The sequence below is a fragment of the Lonchura striata genome, chromosome 14 (genome assembly GCF_050655825.1).
Source record: "Lonchura striata isolate lonStrDom1 chromosome 14, ASM5065582v1, whole genome shotgun sequence".
In the NCBI taxonomy this organism is placed as follows: domain Eukaryota; kingdom Metazoa; phylum Chordata; class Aves; order Passeriformes; family Estrildidae; genus Lonchura; species Lonchura striata.
In genome coordinates, this window is record NC_140716.1 from 3,692,636 (window position 1) to 3,715,823 (window position 23,188).

The 23,188-nt window shown below is 53.7% G+C and overlaps 1 protein-coding gene across 5 annotated transcripts in view; it reads left to right on the top strand.

Moving 5' to 3' along the window:
• Positions 1–23,188, top strand: part of TNRC18 (trinucleotide repeat containing 18) — a 56,052-nt gene that overhangs the window by 11,068 nt on the left and 21,796 nt on the right. For 2 of the 5 annotated variants that reach the window (XM_031506163.3, XM_021549493.4), the window contains exons 3-15: positions 7,177–7,302; positions 7,687–9,498; positions 12,572–12,674; positions 13,069–13,274; positions 13,461–13,607; positions 14,114–14,298; positions 15,065–15,485; positions 15,957–16,904; positions 17,552–17,727; positions 18,424–18,560; positions 19,044–19,172; positions 20,985–21,159; positions 22,180–22,540. In XM_031506163.3, coding sequence (XP_031362023.3) covers positions 7,177–7,302; positions 7,687–9,498; positions 12,572–12,674; positions 13,069–13,274; positions 13,461–13,607; positions 14,114–14,298; positions 15,065–15,485; positions 15,957–16,904; positions 17,552–17,727; positions 18,424–18,560; positions 19,044–19,172; positions 20,985–21,159; positions 22,180–22,540 — 4,926 coding nt within the window. The remainder of the gene's footprint in view (positions 1–7,176; positions 7,303–7,686; positions 9,499–12,571; positions 12,675–13,068; positions 13,275–13,460; positions 13,608–14,113; positions 14,299–15,064; positions 15,486–15,956; positions 16,905–17,551; positions 17,728–18,423; positions 18,561–19,043; positions 19,173–20,984; positions 21,160–22,179; positions 22,541–23,188) is intronic. The other 3 variants (XM_077786893.2, XM_085592143.1, XM_085592144.1) reach the window with 3 other exon arrangements.

Genomic DNA, 23,188 nt, shown 5'->3' on the forward strand with positions numbered 1-23,188 from the left:
GCAGTGAGTTTGGGTGATTTAAAAAAAAAACATTTTATAAAAATGGGGCGGGTTAAATTTCTGTGCTTAGGAAGGAGGGGGAGCACCTGTACTAAAAGTGTGCATCCAGTGCTAGGAGCAGAGTCAGCCTTAGGACCCATGTGCTGGACACCAGTGGCTAAAGAATCTTCAACATGATGAAGGATGAACCAGAGAAAAGGCATTTTTTATGCTATACTAGAAAATCAGGAGGAAGGTGAGACTGCAGTCTAGCAGCTAGGTTCTGCATTCCTGGGAATTCTATGAATCAGTTTGAGAGTTAAAATTATTATTTTTTTCAATTTCCATACAGCATTTTATTGAATGTACAGCTGAAGACCTTCGCCATGTCACTCTTTGCTGTTTAAGGAGAGCTGTGTGGTTGTGTAGTGGGGGCCTGGAGACTTTGCTGGACCCCAGTTGGGGTGTCAGGTTTAATTATGCCAGTGAAGAAGGAGAGACAACCAGTGTGGTGGGGGATTTCAGGCTGGGGGCATGTGGGAGAAGCTTCTGCTGTAGCAGCTGGCCGTGACCCAGGAGCATTGACACTGGTTTGAGTGTCAGGATTAGCATGGGACCAGATCACTGCTTCCCAGACCCCGTGTTTCGGGCTGAGTGGACTGGCTGCACATCATGTCAAGAATCCCACTGAGATGGTTTCCATCTTGATCCCTCCAGTGTGAGGAAAGGCCACCTTCACTTTGCCAGAGTGATTTGTGTCCCCACCTGGGTGGCTTCTTGCTGTCCCCATGAAGATGCTGTTAATGGGGAGGTGACCTTGTGGGGGATCTTCAGAGTGTCTTTTTGGTGTCCTTTTCCTGAGGCATTGGCTTACCTTGGCTTGCCATTGTTTTGTTGCATGGTGGAAACTAAATCTCCAGGACATTGGAGCAGAACCAGACGTGAACACCAGTCCCTTGAGCCACTTCCCATTTTCTCCTCCTCTGCCATCTCCTGGCTGCTGGGGCTGTTCCAGCTCCTGGGTGAGGAGGTGAGTGGCAGGGCTCAGCCTTAAGATATTTATTTCCATGGAAGCAGGGAACCCCCCCAACCCCTGTGCTCACACCCTGCCTTTCAGTGTCCTGTGGCTGTGGGGGGCTGGTGATTCACCAGTAGGGTGACACGGCAGGAAAATCATGGCATGGCATTGGCACGGGGGGAATGGCTGCAGCAGGGCTGGTCGGAAACCCGGCGCGAGCGCGCAGTGTTCTGTGCTGACGCAGCTGCGAGCGATAGTAAATATTGAGCAAGAGCCACTTAAAAATAAAGCAGCCTGGACACTGATTCCCACGTGGAATAAAATAAAATTAAAAGAAACAATAGAGAGCTGTGCTGAGCTGGAGGGAGAATTCGTCTTGGCTTTTAAGGTAGTGATTTTTGCAGCTGAAGGAAAGCGGCGCGGCGCTGTTCAAGCCAGCAAAGTGTGGGAGTGCGGACCCCCCACTGGAGGATGCTGTCTCCGAGCTCGCCAGGGCCCTTAGAAGATTAAATGGGGAGTTAAATTGCCCTGGCTGTTCTGGATCCCGGGGATGGGATCGAAGGCTTTCAGGGGATGCAGAGAATTGAGGCTGTAAATTAGTGCTTTGAAGCTGCTGCCAGTCCCATGGCATGGGGTGTAAATATGGCTTTTGGGGTGGTTTTTGGTGCGGAGAGTGGTGGATTGTGACAGCAGCTTGTGGCTGCTGGGGACAGAGACCAGCCACCACTGGAGTCCAGGCACATCTGATCCGGGAGCTTTGGTTTCAGCCCAGCATGTTCAGGGGCTCGTATCGCTGGTGTCTCGTGCATGGCACAGAGTCAAAGCGGCTCTGGTGCCTCGGGTGTCACTGGAGCTGCCCCGGCAGGCAGGGGAGGAGGTGGCAAAGATTTACACTGTCAGCACTCGGGCTCGCAGCTGTTTGCAGCCATAAATGTGTGCATGAGGAATAGCTGCGGCTGTGCCTCACTGAGCTGCACGGGGCAGAGATGGGGAGGTGTGTGCTGGAGGGGGAGCCCTGGAAGTCTTTCCTGGGAATCTGCTGCTTCTGCAGGGAGAGAATAAGGGATGCGCTGATGGTGGTAAGCACAGGCAGCTGGTGTGGTGTCTGTCCTGCCAGTGATGGGAAGGTACTCACTGTGCTTGGACCTTCCCTGCCTTCCTCCCCTCCCTCCCTGAGGGGAGGATGTAAGCGTTTATCCAGCTGTTTGTGGTGTGGACTGTTGTCCCAGTTGGCTGCCTGTGAGGCACTGCGAGCTGGACTGGGGAAGAGGTAATTGTGTTCCTGGCCAAGGGCGACTGCAGCTCCTGCTCTGTGCTGCGCCCAGCAGCCTGCTGAGAACTGGCTGCAGCTGGGCTGCAAATCTCCCTTGAGTGCCCAGAGTTCAAAATATCGCATGGAAATAAACCCATATTCTCACTGCAGTATTTCCCAGCCTTGCTGGGCTCAGATTGGAGGGTCCAAGGGGTCAGGCTTTATAGCTCAGGCTCTTCTGTGGCCATAGCCCCTTGCAGAGCGCTGTGTGGTGCCAGCCTGAGTCCTGGCAATGTGTTTGTCTATCATGGCCCAGGGAGGATGGGGTGAGATGCTGGCAGTTGGAAATATTTCATAAGTGGCAGAAATGTATAACGGGCAGATGGGGCTGATGGGGGAGACTTACTTCACTTCTCCTGGGGTGCTGGAGGCTACTGGTCTTCCGGTGCCAGGGTTGTGGCTTCTCAGACAAGGATGGCTCGTGCCCAGGGCTCAGCTTCAGGGTGTGCTTTGCTGGCAGCAGTGCATGTGGTCACCTGGTAACCCACACCAGCCAACAGGGTTGTCCAGCTGTGCTGGACTTGATTAAATATCTTTCCCGACTGGAAAGCTGTCCCAAGGCATGAGCAAAGGCTTTGTGGATACTGCTTCTCTCTGGTGTGCTGATGCTCTTGGTTAGTTTGGAAACATGGAACCAGACTGGGAGAGTGAATTCCTCATTGAGCGGTGTGTCCATGTTGGTCTTGCTTGCTGCCCATAACTCTTCAGGGTGTCCAAGTGAGCTGTCTCCTCTGTAGCATCTTGGCAGCAAGTGTGGAGGACAGCATGGAGATGCTGAAGGTGCCAGCCAGTCACCTACAGCTGAGGAGGGGTGGAGCAGCTTTCCCAGTGCTGGCACACACCCGTGTCACCTCAGGCGTGTAGCCTGGCTCATTGGCCAGGGCTATGTCCATGGGGGAGATATGTTCACTTCCAGCATATTGCCTTCAGCATGCTCTCCTCCTGTCTGACTCTTTCACAACCCAGGCTTGACTGACTTGTCCAGCTGGGACTGAATTTTAGACCTGAAGTGTGAGGGGCCAAGTTAGAGAAAGCCCCACAGGTTTAAAACTCTTGGTGACCAGTGGCAGTCCCCTCTGCTCCATCTCTGCCTGGCGGTGCTTTCTGTCAGCTCCGTCCTCACAGGGACCTTTGGCAACCCCAAGCGGGCTGAGCACGTGGGGTCTGTTTCCCTCCCACTTCCCCCAGCGTGACCTCCGGCCTCCAGACGTTTGGTGTGTGGTTTGTGCGGTCGCTGGTATCTCATCTCCCCATCGGTCACATCCCCTCTCGGTGGTGAGTCACCCGAGGCCGTACCTCTTCCCCCAAACCCGTGCCGTTTTGGAGAGCTGAGCAAACATGAAGAAGATGTTTTCAAGTGGGCTGACACATCTGCGCCCGCCAAGTTCCTCTAATAACAGCCCTTAGTGATTTATGTCTCAATTGTGCAAAACAGATATGTTTTATAATCTTGGAGCTGGGAAGGAGGAGGACAGGTGTGCTCATCCACTGCACCACCTGGAGCATCACAGGGGTTGCATTTTGGCTGCTGGCTATAGGGATAAGGTGGTTTGAATGATGATCTTTGTGCCCTGAAGCCTTTTACCCTCAGAACAGGGCTGCTTTGGATCATATGTGTCCCTGCTGGCATGAGGTAAGTGTTGGTGGTGCCTTTCCCAGGCGGTCAGAGGCCGAGCTAATGGGCACACGCATGTGTTTGGTGTGGTGTAACTTGGCAGGGAAGGGGGGGCACAGCCAGTCTGGGCTTGGCAGTGTTGCCACCTCACACCTCCCTGCCTCTGCTGTGTTGCCAGACCGCCTCTGGGCAAGTAGTTGGGCTGGAGGAGCGTGGCTCAGCCTGCCCAGACCTGTCGGCATGTCCCTGGGCAAAGCGGATCTTGTGCTGGTTCAGCAAACACTCTGGCCCCAGGCAGATGGAGATGGTTGTGGTTTCCCCTTTTCCCCTCCCTTTCTCCTGGCAGATGCCCATGGTTGGGGTGAGCTGTGCGTTGCTCACTGCGGTAGAATTTCTCCCCTTGGCATCGCTTTCTGGCACAGAGATCCAAGGAGGCAGCGACTCACCCGCGGCCGCCTCCTGCAGTTTCTCAGCACATGGAGGAGCAGCTTCACCTCCAGGTCCTGCCCAGGGCACTGGGGCAGCAGGTTTTGGGCTCTGTGTGAGTCGTACGCCAGCAGCCTGTCAGTGTGGCTGCTGGAGGGCTGTACGGAGGAAGGGATGTTCTGGCAGTGCCTCGAGGCTGGATTTGCATTGGGTTCATCCTCGGAAAGCTGTGGTTCAGATTCCTCCTCCCTACTCCAGCTCTGGTTCCTGGCAGGGAACAAGCCAGGTAAATACAGCCTGTGCAGCTTCTTCAGGCACTTTGCAAGGGAAAAAACAGTGTTGCTGGTAGACCCGAGACTGGCGTTTGAGTGATTCTCTGGTTTTGCAGCTAGTCAGCTGCATGATGCACCAAGTCATTGCACCTGCCTGTGCCTCAGTTTCTCCACCTGCAGGGCTTTGGGATGTGCTTACACCTCTCCAAGGAACACCAGCTGTGGGCTTCTGAAGTTCCTGGGAAGAGGTGTGAGGTGGCTTTGATGGTTGGCTGGTGGCATCAGCTCAATTCTGTTGCTGTTTCCCAGCTGGCATGGTGACACTGCCCTGCAAGGTTCCCAACCTGTCCATCTGAACCTGTCCCCAGCTTGGACACATTGCATTCCCCCATCCTGCTTGTGCAGCTCCAAGCTGAGGCTGGGTCACTGTAGGAGGATGTGATGATGCTGACTGGGGAGGAATCTCCAGAACATTTGGAGCTTGGACTGAGCCTGTCTTATCCCTGGGCAGGATATGATGCCAAAAGCAGGGAGATACCCTCATAGCACCAGGGATGTAACTGGTACTGAAATGCCTTTTGGGTATCAATAACTTCAGCTGTGTTCAGGTGTCCCTCTGCCTGATGGCAGTGCTGGCGTGTGTCCCTTCCCTGGAGCCCTGCAGGTGGCTTCATGTCCTTGCACCACGTGCGAGTGGGGACATGCCATGGGCATCTGTGCACCGTGGTGTCTGCAGTATGGGATGTGTCTCGCCGTGATCCCCATGCTGGTGTTTCCGCCTGCTGGAGCAGCTGCAGCTGGGGTTGACGTCTGCCTGGGAGAAGGGGCTCACGTGGGGACGTCTGTGGCCAGAGCCTCCGGGCTGGTGTGGCATGGAGTGCTCCAGGGGCTTTGCCATGCTGCAGCCATGTGCTCTGCCAGATGGGACTCGTGTTCCCTTGGAAGTGTGTCACTCCTGCTCCAGATGCTGGCTTGTTGCCAGTCCAGTCCTGCCGGAGCGGTGACAGTAACACGGCCGAGGCGTTTATTGCGTGGAGTGGAGCTGCTCACAGCTAAGCTAAGCTGGGTTCTACCCAGCTCTCTCCATCTCCACAATAAGAAAAGGTGTTTGGAAATGCTTCGGTGTGGAGGTTTTGGGGTTACCAAGGAGAGGCCCGAATGTGCGCACAGGCTTAGCGCCTTTGCAGGGCTGCACTCAGGGTTTAGCAGCAGGTTTTACCTGCTGGGAACGGGCTCTGTGTTGAAGTGCACGGGCACAGCAGCTCCCCTGGTCCTGCTGCTGGAGGTTGGCGTGTGCGGGTGACGCCGCTGGGATCTGTCGGGTGATGGACGCGGGCCAGGAGCTGTGCGGAGCACCGCGTCGGTGAGGCACATATGCCGGGATGCAAACATGTACGCGAAAGAGATCCTGGCTGTCTAAATAATGTGAAATATTGACTAGCTCTCGCAGATGGTGCTCCACGTGCAGCTTCGGGGACTGAACTTCTCCGTCTCCCCTTGGGTTTTGGTGTGATGTTGTTTTGAGCCAGTTGGATGCTGGACTCTTGACGAACTTGTTGCCTGGTTGCTTTCAGTGGGATCGTTGAATCTGGGGGAAGTTGGTTGTTAATGCAGGCTCGGGGTAAGGGAGGAGGGTTGCAGAGGGCTTGACTGGCTCCTTCAGATTCTCCTGATGGCTTTAACTCAGTTTTTAAATTCTGGCATGGACTGGGCTACTGATTCTGGTGGAGGGTTGGGTTTGTAGTGTTGCACGGGTGTCGTTTGGTGGCAGTGTTGGAGAGGAATTGCTGCCTGTAGCCAGCACTGTGTTATTACCACTGTTATGGTGGTTGTGTTCATTGAGGAAATGCTGATGAGGACGATTTGCATGAGGGTGTTGCTGGGGACCCAGTGTCCAGGACATCTAGACCACTGGCAGCAGGGTTGTGAGGATATGCTGCTTTCATATCAGCTCTTGGGTGGTTGTCACTTTCTCCTCTGTTTTGCCTTCCTCTGGGATAAGATGCTGAGTTTGGATATATGAAACTATGCTTTTTGTGAGCTGCTCTGGAGGATGCTCTCATTTTCCCAAAGCCTGTACCCAGTACTAGGCCTTGCAGCGGGAATGAGCTGTGTTGGCAAAGCTGTGCTGGCAAGAAGGTCTTATGATGGCTCTGGAAGCAGGTTGGGGAATGCTCTCACCCACAGGTTGCTGTACTTGTGATGAAACATCTTATCAGCCAGGTGGTTTGGTCACGGAGCCCTCAGGTGTCAGGCTCTCCTCAGGAAGCAGCATGCTCCGTTTGCTGCAGAGCTGGAGCCCCACAGAGGTGCCCGTGTTGAGCTGGGGGACCCGCAGTGGGGGTCAGTGCCTGAGGTGGGCTCCCTGAGCAGGGGTCCCTGCCCTGGGCTGTGTGTGCTGTGTGTCACCGCCTGTGTCCCCGCCGCCACCACCGCTCCTGGCGTGTGAGGGACTGACAGCCACAACAGTCTGTGCTCCTGCAGAGCTCGTTCCAAGGCAGCGTGCTGCATGGGATAAAACATGTTTCCCTCTTCTGTTTCCCGTTTTCTGCAGGCTTTTCCCATCTGCCTAACGGTCTCTACCCATCGTACATTCCCCTGAGCCACCTCGAACCTCCCAGTGCCGGCAGTCCACTCCTGGCCCAGCTGGGACAGCACAGCCTCTTTGAGTCACAGAAAGGTGAGTCTGGGACACTGTGTGCCCTTCCCATCGGTCACCCCTGGGTACTTACACTGTCCTTTGGGCTTGTTTGGCTGCTGGAGCTCCTGGATGCTGGAGTGTTGGGGGTGAAGAGCAGGGTGATCAGCTGGGATGTTTCCTGGGCTGAGCCGTACCAAGGTTTTGGATGTGGCTGACCAGGTCCCTCCTTGAAGCCCCAGTCTGCATGAGACAGGGCTGTAGTGCATCCCACAAGGAAGAACCTACTTGGTCTCCTTTGCCTTGGGCATTTTTGTTTAAGACATCCTTGAATCCATTTTTTCCTAGTTTGCCACATCTTGCCTGTCTCTGTAGGACTGCAGGGGTTGAAAGCCTGTGATAATTTTCGTTGCTTTTACTCTGCAGATGGATTCTACTTGTCCAGCCATGCAGGCCAGTCCGCTTTGCACCCGCAGCCTCCCCTCTCAAGGACCATGGGCAGCCACACATCGAGCACTTTGCTCCGGGAAAAGGACCTTGGGCAGCTGCACAAGAGCTCAAAAGAAGGCCTGAAAGACCCCGGTGGGAAGGAGCGGGCATGCCGGAGCGATCTGTCCCTGCCCTTTGCCAAGAAGGAGAGCAAGCCGAAGGAGGAGCCCCGACCCCGCAGTGTGGTCGACCTCACGCAGGACACCAAGCCCGACAGTGACCGGAAAGTGAGCGTGGTGGAGAAGGCGGTGAAGGTCGGCGAGCGTCTCTCACCGTTCCTGGCCGAGCACATGCCAAATCGGGGCGCAGGCAGTGGGGAGCCCAAGTCCAAGAACCCGCTGCAGAGCTCTTCCCTCAGCAACTGCAACGGCGGCGGGGACCCCATGCTGAAGGTCCTGGGTGGCGAGCAGGACCGCTGTGCCAAGGATCCCGCTCGGCACGATGAGAACATGAGGCCTTCTGCGCACGCCCACGCGGAGCGGCTGAAGCGGGGGGAGCCCCTCCTGCCCTCTGTGGGCGCTTTGCACATCTCCTGTAGCTGTCCATCCCCACACCCCTCGCAGACGGGGAAGATGACGCCAGCCACAACATTCCCTCCGCAGCCCGTCCATTCCAGCATGTACACCATCTTCCCACCGGCCAAGGAGCTGGGGAGGGAGCACAAAGTAATCGCCCCCACCTTCGTGCCTTCGGTCGAAGCCTACGACGAGAGGAGCGGGCCCATCCAAATCGCCTCCCAGGCCCGTGACAACAAGGGGAAGGACAAGGACCTTGGCAAGGTGGGGGTGCTGCAGTCACCCACGGAGCGGTGCCTTGCAGATGCCTCCCGCACACTCTTGTCCCAGGACTTTCCTTGTCACAGTGATGCCAAAAGGATGGAGGTTCTGAGAGAGAAGAGTTCGGTGATCAGGACAAACTCCATGGCACTGAAGAGACAGGTCACCTCAGAGCCCTTCCTCAACCGGCCGGGGCTGGGCTCTCCGGAGAGCAGGGAGTTCCTGGCCTCCAAGGATTTGCTGAAGCCGAGTCCAGAGGCAGAGCATCGCCCCTGCGAGCGGGACCGCTTCCAGCGATCCAGCTCCAAAGAAGCAGCAAAGGTCTATGGCACTTTGGACTCTTCCCGGCAGCACCTCGACCATGGTCAGCTGAAACCGCCCGAGCAGAAGTGGAAGCCCTTTGAGATGGGCAACTTTGCCACCACGCAGATGGCGGTGCTGGCTGCGCAGCACAACCACGTCAGCCGGGTGGAGGAGGAGGCCAAGAAGGTCTACCTTGACCCCAGCGGTTTGCCGCGGTCCTCGGTGGTGGGCTCGCGGGGCGCCGCAGACGTCCTGCACCCTGCCTCACACGGAGAAGGCTCGGCCATGCAGAGCCTCATCAAGTACAGCGGCAGCTTTGCCAAGGAGACGGCGTCCCGGCAGAGCTGCGGCAAGAAGAGCCCCTTTGGGGGTTTGGGCAACGTGAAGTTGGACTCTGCACAGCTGGGAGCCTCCAAGGTGCAGCAGCTGCTGCTGCAGCAGCCTGCGAAGCAGCTAAAGAGGGACCCTGAGAGACCCGAGAGTGCCAAATCCTTCGGCCGTGAGAGCATCGGCTCCCAGGGCGAGGTGGAGGTGAGGCACTTGCCTGTGGGCATTGCTGTGGCTGTGGCCCGGCAGAAGGACAACAGCAGCAGCAGCAGCAGCAGCAGCAGCAAACTGGGGCCCAGCTTGGCAGATCGGGATCGCTCGCTGTCTCTCAGCAGCATCAAAGGTAGGTTCCCTGGGGCTTGTTTCAGGGCTTCCCTGGAGGATCTGTTCCCTGGGAAGGGCAGCCACTCAGTGCAGGCTGTGTGCCATGAACTGAGTTTGTCATCTTCAACTGCATTTGCCTCCCTTGCCAGCCAAGGACATGTTGTAAACCGCAGTGGGAAGCAAGACCCTCTGTGCAAGAGGCAGTCCGTCCCCTTGTCCCCACTTCCGTCCCCTCTGGCCACCTCTGAGGACAGTCCTGCTCCATGAGTTTGATCCATTAGCAGAGGGAGTGACAGAGAAACCTCTTGAACCACCTTTGTGCTGGTGTTGTAATCTCATGATTTTGATTTAAGCCATGGTGCTGGCAGGAGTGGGATGGCGCCAGGGAGATTTTAGCTCTCTGCTTGACTTGTATAGCAAGATAACACCCGGGGGCTGCCTGGCACGGGGCTCTGCTGTGCCAAGGAGCGATGCCAAAGCGAGCGGCTGGCGAGCAATGGTCAGATTTCCAGTTTCAGCCCTTGTTTTCCCCATTTTTCTGCCTTTGCCCGCCTCTCCCAAACTTCAGTGGCAAGAAGCAGTTTCCCTCAGGCAGCAGCCCCCTCTCCCCATTCCCATCCCCTCCCAGTGCCCTCCCTACAGCCAGGAGCTGGCCGAGGACCTCGTGGGCAGCACAGGGAGCTGTTTGTTCAGCCGTTCAATCATCCCAGACGCTCCCAGCTTGCGTTAAATGTAATTTACTGAGCTGAACTAAAAGGCTGCAAACAAGGGTTGAATTCTGGCAGGCCTCTGGGCTCGTTGCTAAGTGATGCAGTTGGCTTTCAGACAGAAAACAAGACTGCTTTTCTCCTCCTCTCGCCCCCCAAATGCTGCCCCCCCTTTGTGTGCCAGGAGATATTCGTCTAATAACATTAGCTTGCTTGCGCTGAGTGGACGGTGCTTGAATGTTTAGACCTTTTAAGAAGGAGAAAGCAGGCTTTAGTTGCCTAATCTGTAGTATTTGGCAAGTAAAATGCAAGTATTTAGTACTGGGCATTGGTTGTCAAGGGAACGGACCTAAGCCTTTCCTCCATGCATAACTGATTGAATTTTTCTATGCAGTCCGTGCGTCATGTTCATATATATAGACAGAATGATCATTCACTGTCTGGACAATCATCGTTCTGTCCAGAAAAGGGACTGTCCCGTTGGTGGGATGGAGGCTGGGTGGGAATTTGAGGTCCTTCAGTGTTTGTGTTTGGATTGGGGGGTTGGAAAAAAAAAGATAAACTCGTCTAGAAATAATGGAGCACAAGGAGTGTAGATGGGAGAGGGAGGAGCAAAGATAAAATAACGAATAACGCGTTTCTAATGAAAGACTGGGGGAGGGCGTCTACTCACCTTAGGCCAAGGAAGGAAGGGAGGCTGTAAGCTCTCCAAGGAATTGCTCCATATTGCTGACAGCAAAAAGACAGCTGGGCATTGATTAGCGGAAAGAAAGAGGAAAAGGGGCTCTAAAGGGGAAAAACCTGGGCTAGGGTGTGGAAAGGGAATGCTGGCGGAGAGACAGGGGAATATGTTTGGGCTCCAGAGGGATTTGTGAGCCCCCGTGCTGTGGTGGTTGGGGAGTAAAAGTGAGCAACAGAGGCTGTGTGGGACATCATTCAGTGAGTCAAGGAGCGGCTGGCTGGGGTTGGCTGGGCTGCACGTGGTGTCCTGGCAGGCTGTGAGGGAGACGTGGTGACCCTGGAAAGTCCTTTGGGAGGCAGAGCTGTGTGCCAGGTTTTAAAGCATCTTTGTTTTCTGCCTGGAGCCCGTGAAGAAGCCTTGGGGAAAGGAGCTGGGAGAGATGTTGTCTTTTTCCTGGATTCCTTCTGACAGTAAAAGCTGAGGGAATTGGAGACATGACAGCAAAAAACCCATGGGCTTGTCCAGGTTTGTGGAAATACACACTAGAGCTCTCCTTGAAAAGACTGCCTGTCAGCAGAATAGACTTGATGTTCCGAGATGTTTACCCATGTGCCAAACCATATCCAGACAGGAGAGCGAGGACCCTGGGAAGGGCTGCTGGGGTGCAGTCCTGCGAGGCTGAGTGCTCTCTGCAGGCAGGGCTGGGATTTAGGAGTGGAGCGTATCACCAAAGCATAGTGCAGAGAGGGGCAACAGGGAATTGTATGAAAAATGAGCATTCAAGAAAGAAGCTAAGGAATAAACTAGGGAGAAAAGCAAGCTTAAAATTAGGCAGCTGGAGTGAAGATCTTGGATAAAGGGAAGGGTGGCCCCAATACCTGATGCTGGCAGAGCCAAGCGAGGCTCTGCTGCTTGCTGCTCCTGTGGAGGTGCCTCCTTAACCTCTCGCAGATGCAGCTGCTACCATGCCAGGCTGTATTTGCAAGAGCTGTGCTGATTGTGGACAAGTGGTTTCTCCAGCCAAACATCCAGCCCTCCTTTTTGGATTCCTGCCCTCATCTGCCATATGTGTTCCTGCCTCATCAGACCCTTTCTTGTTGCATGTCTCGAGGGGGATGCAGATTCCTGGTAATGGTTGAATTGTGGAGTGGAGCGTGCTGGTTTTGTGAGGGTCTGTATTGTTGGTTCAGCCTGTTGCAGAGGGACAGGCATTCAGAGACTAATTTACAAGATCAGAAAGTGCTTCAGAAAGTGCAGAGATAAAATCCTTCCACTCTCTGAGATGTGCTAAGCAGGACTATGTGGTTTGATGCAGGATTTAGCTGCATCTTGGCTCTTGCTGGGGTGAGAAATCTGCACTGACTTCCAACACAGTAGTCCCTTTGGTCCTGTTGCTCCCAGGCTGGTGGCTGTGCTGTCCTGGGAGACCAGCCTGGCGTGGCAAGTAGTCTCTTGATGTCTTGGAGACATGAACTTTGAAACACATGCACTTGGGTGCTACCAAGAGAATATTGCTTTAGTGAGAATATCTTGATCACTCAGAGAGCCTTGCATGGTCTTTCAGGATTTGATACTGGAACATCCTTGGGGACACTGGTGTTTGGGTAGAGTGGCTCTCAGGTACTCTGCTCCATGCCCAGAGGAGAGGGGACAGCTTTCTCCAGGCCATTTCTCCTGTCTGATGGTGCTGGGTTGTCTCTTAGGGCACGGACGCTCTGAAGATGACTGTGGGGACGAGAGGAGCCGCCACCGGGACAGCCACCTCCTGGCAGGGCGCTTGGAGCGGGATCAGGAGAAGCTGCTCAGGTGAGGGCTGGAAGGAGGTGACATCTTTTGCCATAGTGTCACAAGCTGAGCCCAGGGACAACCAGTCCAAAGAGGAGACAGGATTGCATCCATCCTGGTGTAGGTACCAAACTTGCTGGCGTAGAGAGGGATGCTGAGTGGGGTACACGGAGCTATAGGCAGATCCTAAGTCCTCAGCAGAGCAATCCTAATAGACAGTTGCAAATCCATGCCTGTTCCAAAGGGCTGGAGAGATGATGTGTTTTATTCTAGATGTGACACCTCCATCACAGCTCTCTTTGAGTGACTGCCCCTGGTTTGTAAACACTGGTTCTGCAGGCTGATCCATACTCCTGGGCTCCTCCATCCCTCGAGCCCTGTCTCACTGTGTCTCTCTTGTCTCCTTCATCCCCAGAGAAAGCAAGGAGCTGGCAGATTTTGCCCGAATACACCCCTCCAGCTGCTCCACCAACGGGCTGAACTCCAACCTGATGGTGACGGGAGGCCCAGCCCTGGCGGGCTCCGGGCGCTGGTCTGCAGACCCCGCTTCGCACTTGGCAGCCCACCCCTGGCTCCCCAGGACTGGCAGCCCCTCCATGTGGCTGGCTGGCCATCCCTACGGTGAGTGCCCTGGGAGGGAGCTGTGCCCAGAGGGTGTTCACACCGATGAAATCCAGGGAAAAGTGTTGCTACAGCCCAGTGAGGCTGTTTGATGAGCTCAGAGAAAAGGGAAGGAGGTGTTTCAGAGCAGTAGATGACTTCTGATCTGCATCTCTTGAGTTGTGATTTCGGTGTTTTTTCTTCCAGGACTTGGTCACCCTTCCCTGCACCAGGGCATGACTCCAGGCTTCCCCCCTGCCATGGGGGGAGCTCTCCCCTCTGCCTACCAGTTTGCCAGAGACCCACAGTCAGGGCAGCTTGTTGTGATCCCCAGCGAGCACCTGCCACACTTTGGTAAGGATGTGAGCTTGTGCCTGAGGACCATTCTTTGACAGCTGTGGGGAAAACAGATTTTGGAGAGGGCCAAAGAGGTGCATACCTACCTGTGGGGACCAGCAGCCACAGCTGTAGGGTGGGGGTGAGTGGGCCTCTCATTAGGTGTGTTTTGGAGATAGAAACATATTATCTTCAGCAGTGGCTCTTCATCCCCTGTAGGACCTTGCAGAGTTTGAGTCCTTGGTTAGGAGAATCTATTCATAGGCTCAGGCATGGAAATCAAACCAAGGGCTGGAGAGCAAAGCAAGTCCAATGGCCCTGGGGCACAGGGGTGGTGTGACTGGGGCTGCAGAGGGGAAAACAGCACGCTTTCCTCTCTGGTTTCTGGTTGTATTTCTGCACAGCCCAGTGTTTGGCATCCTCTGTGCTCTGGGACTGTAGAGACCATTGCCTTGAGTGATCCTGAATCCTTTATTCATCCTTACCCTGCTGCCTCCCTGACTGAATCTCTGCTCACTCCACAGCAGAGCTGATGGACCGGGCACCCCCGCTGTGGCCTGCCATGTACCCCCCAACCAGGAGCTCCCTCCAGCACGCTCACCAGCTCCAGCTCCTCTCCCATCAGCAGCTGCTGCGGCAGCACGAGCTGTACATCCTGCAGCAGCAAGCAGCCCACGCCATGGAGCTGCAGAGGAGTGCCCAGCTCGTGGTATGTTTTCAAGAACTTCTTGCTTGGCTGTGAAACGAGCCTGAAGTTGGAGTGTCTGGGGAGAAAATGCAGCTGTGCCTGTATGGCAAGTGTGTTTCAAGGGTATGGATGCATTGAGTGATTCTGCCCTGGTCTCTGGGATATGAAGCATTTGGTGTATCCTGCAGTTAGAATGGGTTTTGGGGGGGGTGTTTGGTGTAGAACCCTCGAGCAGTGCTGTCAGAAGAGCTCCCCAGCAGCAGCAGTGTGACCTAGATTCCTTCCCATGGGATGTCTCTGTATAGTTGAGTGGTTTCATCCCTGGTCACCTCCAAACCTCCTGAGCAGCTCAGAGGAGCAGCTGCAGGACTTGCAACAGTCACAATTCGCTCCTGGAGAGAGCTCCCATTCTTGAAAATGTTTTGGAAGTCATGAGCTTTCATTTGGGTGTTCTACACCCATTCATTTTTATAGTGGTCCTCTGATTTTCAGGCTTCATTTTACATGTGTGCTTGCTAGGCTGGAGGCTTGGAAATAGAACTGGTTTGCTTTGGATGCAAATGAAAGCTAAGCCATCCTTCTCATGATTCCTGGAGCTGGGAATTCATAATGAAGCTATTGTAAATCCAGTGTCACCCTCCATCAGATTGGTCTTCAAATGGTCTTGCACTGGGGATGTGTTTTATTCCACTGCATACTTGATAAGACCTTGTTTTGCTCTTGCTTGGTGGTAGGTCAGTGCCACTTTCCACATGTTGTGCTGAGTTCTACTCTGTTCTTGTCACAGGAGAGGTTGAAGGCAAACGAGCAGCGTGTGGATATGGAGGAGAAGGTGACAAAACGGAGCCTGGACAGTGCCAAATCAGGCCTTTCCTCCTCTGCCCCACTGGTGCACCGAAAACCACCTGTGCTGTCTCCCAGCGCCTCCACGTCCTACAGCAAGGCTGTGAGTCCACCTCCCCTCTCTCCCAGGGCCTCACCCGTGTCTGTCCTCAAAGCTGAGGTGATCCAAAAGATGGAGGAGCCACCTTCGCAGCCAGCCTACTCCTACCCCGCCACCCCCAGCTCCCATCCTTCCAGCCCGCCCCCCGCCTCTCCACCCCCTGCCCCTGCCATCCCTCCAAAGGAAGAGGCACCTGAGACCGTGGAGAAGAAAGACCTGGAGCTGGAAAAAGAGGCTGCTGGTCCATATCAGGCCTTGTTCCCAGGTAAGAGAGCCCTGCTTTGACAGAGTCCTGTTGTGTTTGTGCCTGCCTCCCTTTTTCTCCTCGGCTCTTTTCCTGCTTCTGTCCCTTCCCCTAGGGAAAGCCACATAGCTCCTCTAAAAGGCAGGGGAGAGGGAAGGAGCAGGGCTGGTGTGATGGGTGCCTGGTGCTGTAAGCTCTCTTCTTCCCTTGGGCCAAGCCTGGGTTGGTTCTTCCAGGGCTGGAGTCCCAGTGGGAGAGGATGCAGGAGGCAGATCTCTCTCCAGTTGCATGAAAGTGCTGGAAAGGTGGAGAAAGGTCCTCTGGGGTGCTGCCTGCTTGGTCAGGAGAGAGATGCCTAAAGCAGCTATTGCTTGATAAAGGAAGAGACCAGAGATGCTGGAAGCACAGGGAACCAGCTCTATGCCTTAGTGAGAGAGAAGGTGCTTTGGAGACCCAGCCATTACACAGTCTGTCCCTTCTGATATCTTGCAGAGATCCCCCCTGGATACCCATTCCAGTCCCTTCCTCCCTCCTTTGGAAGACACTATCCCTACCTCCTCCAGCCCCCCGCAGCATCTGATGCGGACGGCCTGGCTCCTGACGTCCCGCTGCCTGCTGAAGGCTCTGAGCACATGGACCTTTCCTCAGAGGTCAAGCCCATCCACCTGTCTCCGTCCAAAATCCTAGAGCCCATCCAAGCAGCAGCAGAAGAGGAATCCTTGGAAGAGAGGGTGAAATCAGAGGTGCAGATGGAGGAAAGCCAAGAAAGCATCTGTGAGCAGGACATGGGGACTCTGAACATCACCTCCTCTGCAGCCGTCCCAGTGCAGAACGTGGACAATTGCAATCTCCTGTTGCACCAAGGCGAAGCCCTGGGTGCTATGGAGCAGGACCAGGAAGACCTTCAGAGCTGCCCACCTCCTTACCAGGTTGTGGCCTGTCCTGCAGAAGCAGAGGCTGAGGCAGAGAGCGGGAGTGGAGCAGAAACCTGCTCCATGCACATGGACTATGACGGTTTGCTCGTGCATGCGGAGGGCGAGCCCCCGGAGATGGACTTGGCGCCCCAGCGGGAGGAGGCCTCTGTGGCCATGGATCTGCAGAGCGCTGATGTGGCCCGGGCGAGGGAGTTTCCCAGCCTGCCTCCTGAGGAGGGGGAGCAGGGGCCAGAGATCCCTTCCTACACAGAAGAGGCAATCACTTGCCAAATCCCAGATCTGGACATCAAGCCGGGTGACCCACTGGCTGGGATGAATGCTTTGGTGGCTGCTACAGAAATGCCTCAGGCTTGTTCCTTGTTGACTACCACCACTGTCACTCCACCCCAGATGAAGGTGGAGGTGTTGACTGACCAGACCCTGGAGCACTCCTTCCTGCAAGGGATCACTTTGCTGAGTGAAATTGCAGAGATGGAGCTGGAGAAACGGAAGCAAGAAATGCAAAGTAAGTTGTGAGTGGGGAGTCTGGTCAACTCTGGACCATGCTGGGTCTCCCAGCTTATGGTCCCTGTGCTCTCTGTGTGGGCAGACAAGTGGAGTCAGAGGTGGAACCTCTTGCAGCCTCATCCAGGCAGCAAGGAGAGCATTGCTCTGAGTTGCAGGAGTGGCTAGTACTTCAGCTGGGGTTGGAGCAGAGTTTTTGTTGCAGCAGGCTGAGCTACGTGTGGCTTTTGTACTGCTCTCCCTTCCAAAGGCCCTCGCCATGTCTAGACAGTTTGTGGTATGCGTAGCGGAAACGGAGCCCCAGTGGCTGAGAGCTGCCAGGGTAACACCCTTCTGGCAGGCACTGAGTCCACAGTCTGTTGGGGTTTGGCACCAGAGCCCCCAGTAGCTCCAGATGATGCTTTCCAAGAGCTTGGCAGGTCCTGAAAAGAATCTCACCTTCCAGTAACTTCCTGAGGTGAGAATGATGGGAACTGCCAGTTACACTGTGGCTGAGTACAACAGGAGATCTCAAGTGGGGGCCAAGGGTGGCTGTGGAGCTCCTTGAGCAGCCATGGTCAAGAAGGGGCCATCAGCCTCTCCTTGTGCCTGTTGGAGAAGCAGTCTTGGAATGTGATCTTCTGTAGCTTTTTTTTCTGTCCTTCTCAGCAGGTCCAGAGAGTTTCCCTGTCCGGCCAACGCTGGAGAGTTTGCTGGCTGCCAGCACCCACATGCTTATGGAAGTGCTTTCCACCCCCTTCATGGAAAGTCTGAAAACCATCCGGCTGCCTCGAGAGCTGAATCCCAACAAAAAGTACAGCTGGATGCAGAAGAAAGATGAACCAGTAAGTAGCTCTTAGTGTGGCTGAGCCTGGAAAGCCCCAGTGCACCCACTCACACAGCTCCCTGTCCCAGCCCCAGTCTGGGGGCTCATGCTGGCTTGTGCTGCCCCTCTGCATTCAGCAGAATGATCTGGTTGTTCCTTCATGTCACATTCCTGGCTGCACAGGAGTCAGTGGGCTGCAGTTTAGGGTTTTGCCTTGTTTGTTAGTCAAGGTTCAGCAGGACCCTTGTCAGCCCCTGGAAGTGGTGTTCTAATGTGAAACCAGAGGAACCTGTGTGTTGCTGTTTTGGCCAGAGGATAAATAAAAATATTGGCAGCAGGGTTTTTCCTTGTTTATTTTTAATTTGCTGGTCCTTCCCTGTGGAAGAGGCTGAGAAATTATTTTGTACAGAGCAAGTAAGTATTCCAAGATATGGTGTATTATGATCTGTCTTTTTAAATGAGGTAAAAGAGCATCTTATCCTGCAGATTCTCTTCCAGAGTTGCAGTCCCTGTGAGCTGATGCCATCCTGTGCATAAGCCACAGAACATCTTTGCTTTGCTGGTGTTCTTTGGTGCCACTCTGAGCCTGTGCTGGTGTCTGCTCCCCTCTCAGCACAAAGGGCTTTCTGCCAGGCTGCACACCTTGGCCATTGCCAGGGCACCCAGTGTGGCCCCCCTGGACGTGTCCTGACACTCTGTTGCCTCCCCACCCCAGATGTACTCCATCAAATCGGCCATCGAGAACATGGATGCGATGGAGCTGGACTACAGGATGAGGCTGGCCGAGCTGCAGCGGCGCTACAAGGAGAAGCAGCGGGAGCTGGTGAAGCTGCAGCGCCGCAGGGACTCCGAGTAAGTCACAGGCTGCTCACCCAAGTCTTGGTTTTTTCCAGCTGGGCATTTCCACTGCCTCTCGGCCCAGGAGAGAAAACTGCCCTCCATCCCTCCCTGCCTCCTCTCCTCTCCTCTCCTCCTGGTACATCCCACCAGAGCTTTGCACAGCACACTCCTAGGCTATGTGACACGACAACCTGGTAACTGGTGACTGCAGCTGGGAGACTGTGTTAGAGACAACCTTGGCTTCAGCAGCTCAGTTTAGCAGTTTGGTGGCAGGCAAAGGTTCTGGGTTGGCTCCCATTCTTGCTTGCTTTCTTTTAATTATTTTCCCTTTTTCTTCTTTTTTGGATTTATTTTCTTTATTTTTTCCCTGTTTGGTTTGCTTTTTGGTTGCAAAATTTGGTTTTGTTTTTTTTTTTCCTTTGCCTTTTTTTTGTTTTCGTTTTTGGTTTTTTTTTGTTGCCTTGGTTAACAGTGAAGCGTATGGTTTTTTTAAAGGGAAAAGCATGACGAGAAAAGTAGAAGCTTGGCGAGAAGAGGCCCTGGAAGGCCCAGGAAGAGGAAACTTGGATCAAGCGCTCTGTCACCCATTAAGGAGAGAGGGAAGAGTGACAGCAAAAGTGGAAAGTAAGGCTGGAATTTGGGGAAGACGGGAACATGGCAGGGTCACTGCGCCAGGGTCTGACGTGGGGAGAGCATCTCGGATGCAGCGGGGGCTCGTTGTGTTGGCAGGCTGGCCGCTGGCCGCAGCGGTGGAAGCGCGTGCCGTTAACGTGAGTGTGTCCTTAGGGTGGGAATGCAGTGCCAGTTCCTCCCTCCCTGCAGGTGGAGCACCTGTCTGGTGTTGGGTGCAGGTAGGACAGGTGGAGTTGAGCAGCTGTGAGGTGATGTGGCTGGCAGGGAGCTCTAGGTGAGGTTTTGGAGTTGGGGGATGTGTCCTCGTGTGCTTTTGGGAGAACAGATGGTGCAATCAGGTGCTGTAGAGCCAGTTGTAGGGATGTTGATGTCAAAACTGGGAAGGACAGGACTATTCCAGGTTATCTACTTTGTAGGACTTTTCTGCTGTCTTTCTTCTGTCTTCCTCTCTGTTCCCTGAATCAGTGGGAGTTGGTTTTGCCTGACATCTCTCTTTCAAGCATCTGGATTATCCTCTACTCTGCTTTTTTCTCTTTTGCGAGTCCAACTGCTCTTGTTTGGATCTCTGTTGGCCAACTACCCTACCATAGATGGCTTCTCCAGAGGGAAGGCATTTCCAAGCTGCCTCCCTGTGTGCTCCATATTTCTGCAAATATCCTTTTCAAGACGGCAAATCAGATTCAGGTGCCCAGCTCCCACTGACCAACGCTTCTGAAAATCTGTCCTCTTTGTGGCTGCTTGTTTTGCTCTTTGTGTTTGTGTGGCTGGGCAGGCTGGAGGTGTCCAGAGGCAACTGGAGTTGTGTACGTGTGGATGTGTGACCGTGTTGCGTATGCATGTCTCTGGATCACAGCAATGCTGGAGCAGGCTGCTCTGGGAGATGGAGATGCACCCTCAGCCAGCATCCAGGGCCTGAGGTGTTGGTTTAGCTGTTTGTGCAGGTCAGCAGAGAGGATAGAGGGAGGGGAAGTGCCTGGAAGCTGAGGAAGCTGCCCCGTGTTAGTGGCTTTGTCTCGGTGGTCTGACCAGCAGGCTTAGGGTGAAGGAGACAGCGTATGAGAGCTTGAAATGGAAGCTTGGTAGGAATCTTGAGGTGTTGAGTGAGCATCCATCAGATAGTTACTGGAGATGGCTGAGGAGCTGGGAAAGATGTGCTTATAGTCTCACCTACTTCATTTTTTATTTTCTTTTCTTATTTATTTACCCTCTCCTTTCCCCCAAATCCCAAAGCAAGTCCAGTGACGTAGATCACAAGTGCCTTTCACAAGGGGCCCGACTTGGAGTCTGGAGTGAGTCAGTCCTTGCAGTGCCTTTGTCCCTCCCTGTCACCTCAAGTGGCACTTCCTTGCCACCTCCTGCTCATACCAAAGCAAGTGTCTGGGCAGTGAGGCACCCCCCTGGGCCTCAGGAGTATCCCTCTTCACCTGCAGAGTCCATGGAAGTAGAAGTGGGAAAAGATCTTAAGGGCCACCTCAGCTGTCAGTCCTTCCTGTTGCTGCTCTGTACCAAATCAGGCACTTCTTGGTGGCTGTTCCCAAAACACCAAGCACTTCCTTTTGGAGACCATCTTGCAGGTCTCTGATTTCAGGCATCCTCACCTGTCCTGGTGGCCAAGAGTGTGCACAAAGGGGCTCTTAGGCTCTCCAGTTTGGTGGAAAACCTTGTCTAAACTGCTGTCACTTCACTTGGCTCCTTCTGAGGATCCCCACTGTCTGGGAGGCATTTAACCTCACTTTTGAGCTTGGTGGGGATCACAGGGAGGAAAGCTCCCCCACCTTGACCCATCGTGTGCTTGGCTTGCAGACTGAGCAAGTCCTTGTTGCTCTCTGAAGACTCTGAGACCGGTGAGGGCATGAAGAAGAGGCACAAAGGGGCCCTCCCAGAGGAAGACGAGGATGTGGAAAGCAGCAGTGGCAAGATAAAAGGGAAGAACCCAAGCTGGGAAGAGCATGATGCAGCTCCCAGCTTCTCAAATGAGGTCAGTGCCCTCGTGGGGAGCATGGAGCCACAGGCCAAAAGCCCACCTCTTTCCTGCTTTGCTGGTGTTGGCTTGGACTCCTGATCTTTCAGTGTCTGTTTTTAGTTCACATGGGTTTAGATGCTCCTCAGGAGAGGATTGTGTGCAGTGGAGGGGCTAATGTTGGCTTACAGAGCCATGTTGAACCTCCTTGTCCGAGTCAAGTGCCTTGGAGCCAGCCAGAGCATTCAGTGCTGCACTGGCTCTGAGTCCAGAGCAGGGCTTGTCTTACCCCTTTGTCTATTGAGGGAGCACAGGGGAATGGACCTCCTGAAGCAAGGAGGAATGGGAGCACAACCTTGCTATTTCAAATGCAGGGTTTTCTGCTCCTGTTGAAGCAATAAGATACTTACTGGAGCTTTAAGCTGCTGATGAAATCCAAATTGCATGCAGGCAAAGTACTGAGTTTGAGCTGCTGTTATCTAGCTGTAGCACATGTAAAATATATTTGCCTTTTTCAAGAACCGAGAAAATACTGGAAAGGATGTAACAGCTCTGGCTGTGGTGCTGATGCTCATGCTGAGAGGTATTTGGGGTTTTTTTGCATCCCAGCCTCTGGAACTGGTTGATTATGTGGAAATCAGAATTTATTTGGCTGGCTCTTGGATAAAGATGATTTTTAATCCTTGTGATTCAGAGCAAAGCTTGTAAAACCAACCCAAACATACCCATAAACCAGGTAGTGTAGAAAAAAAAAAAACTCCAAAATATGTTGTTCTATGAACATAGGTCTTTTGGAAGAACATTCAAGTTTTCTAAGTTAATCTTGCAATTTTGTAGTGCTCAGTAAAACTGTACTGTTTGCTGACATCTTCCTCTTCTTCCCTAGAACCATAGTGGGCTATGAACTGGGGGCTAAGACTATCACCTTGAGGCTTTATTAACTAGATGCATGAGGCAATTTGGAGGGCTAGTAAAATCCCTCAGGTCTACTGTGATATCTGCTCCATGTTCACCTTGTCTCTCCTTTCACCTCGGCAGTTAAAGCTCAAAAAGAAGAAGGTGCCATCAGATCAGGAGCAGCTGGCCAGCAAGCTTGACAAGGCTCTGTCTCTCACCAAACAAGACAAACTCAAATCCCCCTTCAAGTTTGCTGACAGCTCTGGGGGAAAGCTCAAAACCAGCGGAGGTGGCAGCAGGTACCTCTCAGCCCATGAGGCTCTGCCAAGCAAGGAGGAGAAGAGCCTGGCCAAGAACCTGGGCCTGTCACTGAAAACTGCCAAGGAAGGTAAAAACAAAGTGACTGCCAAAATGAAGAAGATGGAGGTGGGGTTGAAAGTCAAAAATCAGCTCAAGGTTTCCCATTCACCAGCAATATCTGAAGTTAGCAGCTACTCCTATAGTAAGTAACCTCTTTTTTATATTTTCTTTCTGTAGGAGGGCTTCTGGTGGGAGTTTCTGGCCTATTGAAAGGGGTCTTGCAGATGGGTCTGGTTTTGCTCATGAATGAAAAGCGACCTCCTCCTCCCAGTGACTGCTGCTGCATCTTTGGGGTCAGCATGGGCTGTCTGCCCATCTTGCTGTCCAAGGGGAAGCCACAATCAGTGTGTCTCTTCCTGACCTGTTCTATTCAACACTTAAAAGAAGTTGACCCATGTTCTTGCTTTTGGTGGGAGTAGACACTCTCCTACCTGTCAGCTGAGCAGGTGGAGCCACTTCTCTAGGAGCAGTTGACTGTAGAAGTCCTTTTTGAGTTCAGTGGGCTTGGCTTTAGGACACTGATGTTTCTGAGCATCCTCCTGCCCTTCAGTGTCACGGCTTGCTTCCTAGCTGGCTGTGCTGAGCCTTCCCATTGGTTTCATCAGTCTTTGTCCCCACCCCATCAGTGTGGCGATGGTTATTTCTGAACCCAGAGTGTGCCCGAGGTGACGGTTCCAGCAACTGACCCCTGTTACAGAAGGAAAAATCTGAATTGCTGACCATGTTGGGAAAACAGTAGAACCAAACATTAGGAGAGTCTTTAACAGTTCAGGCAGACATTGGGGCAGAG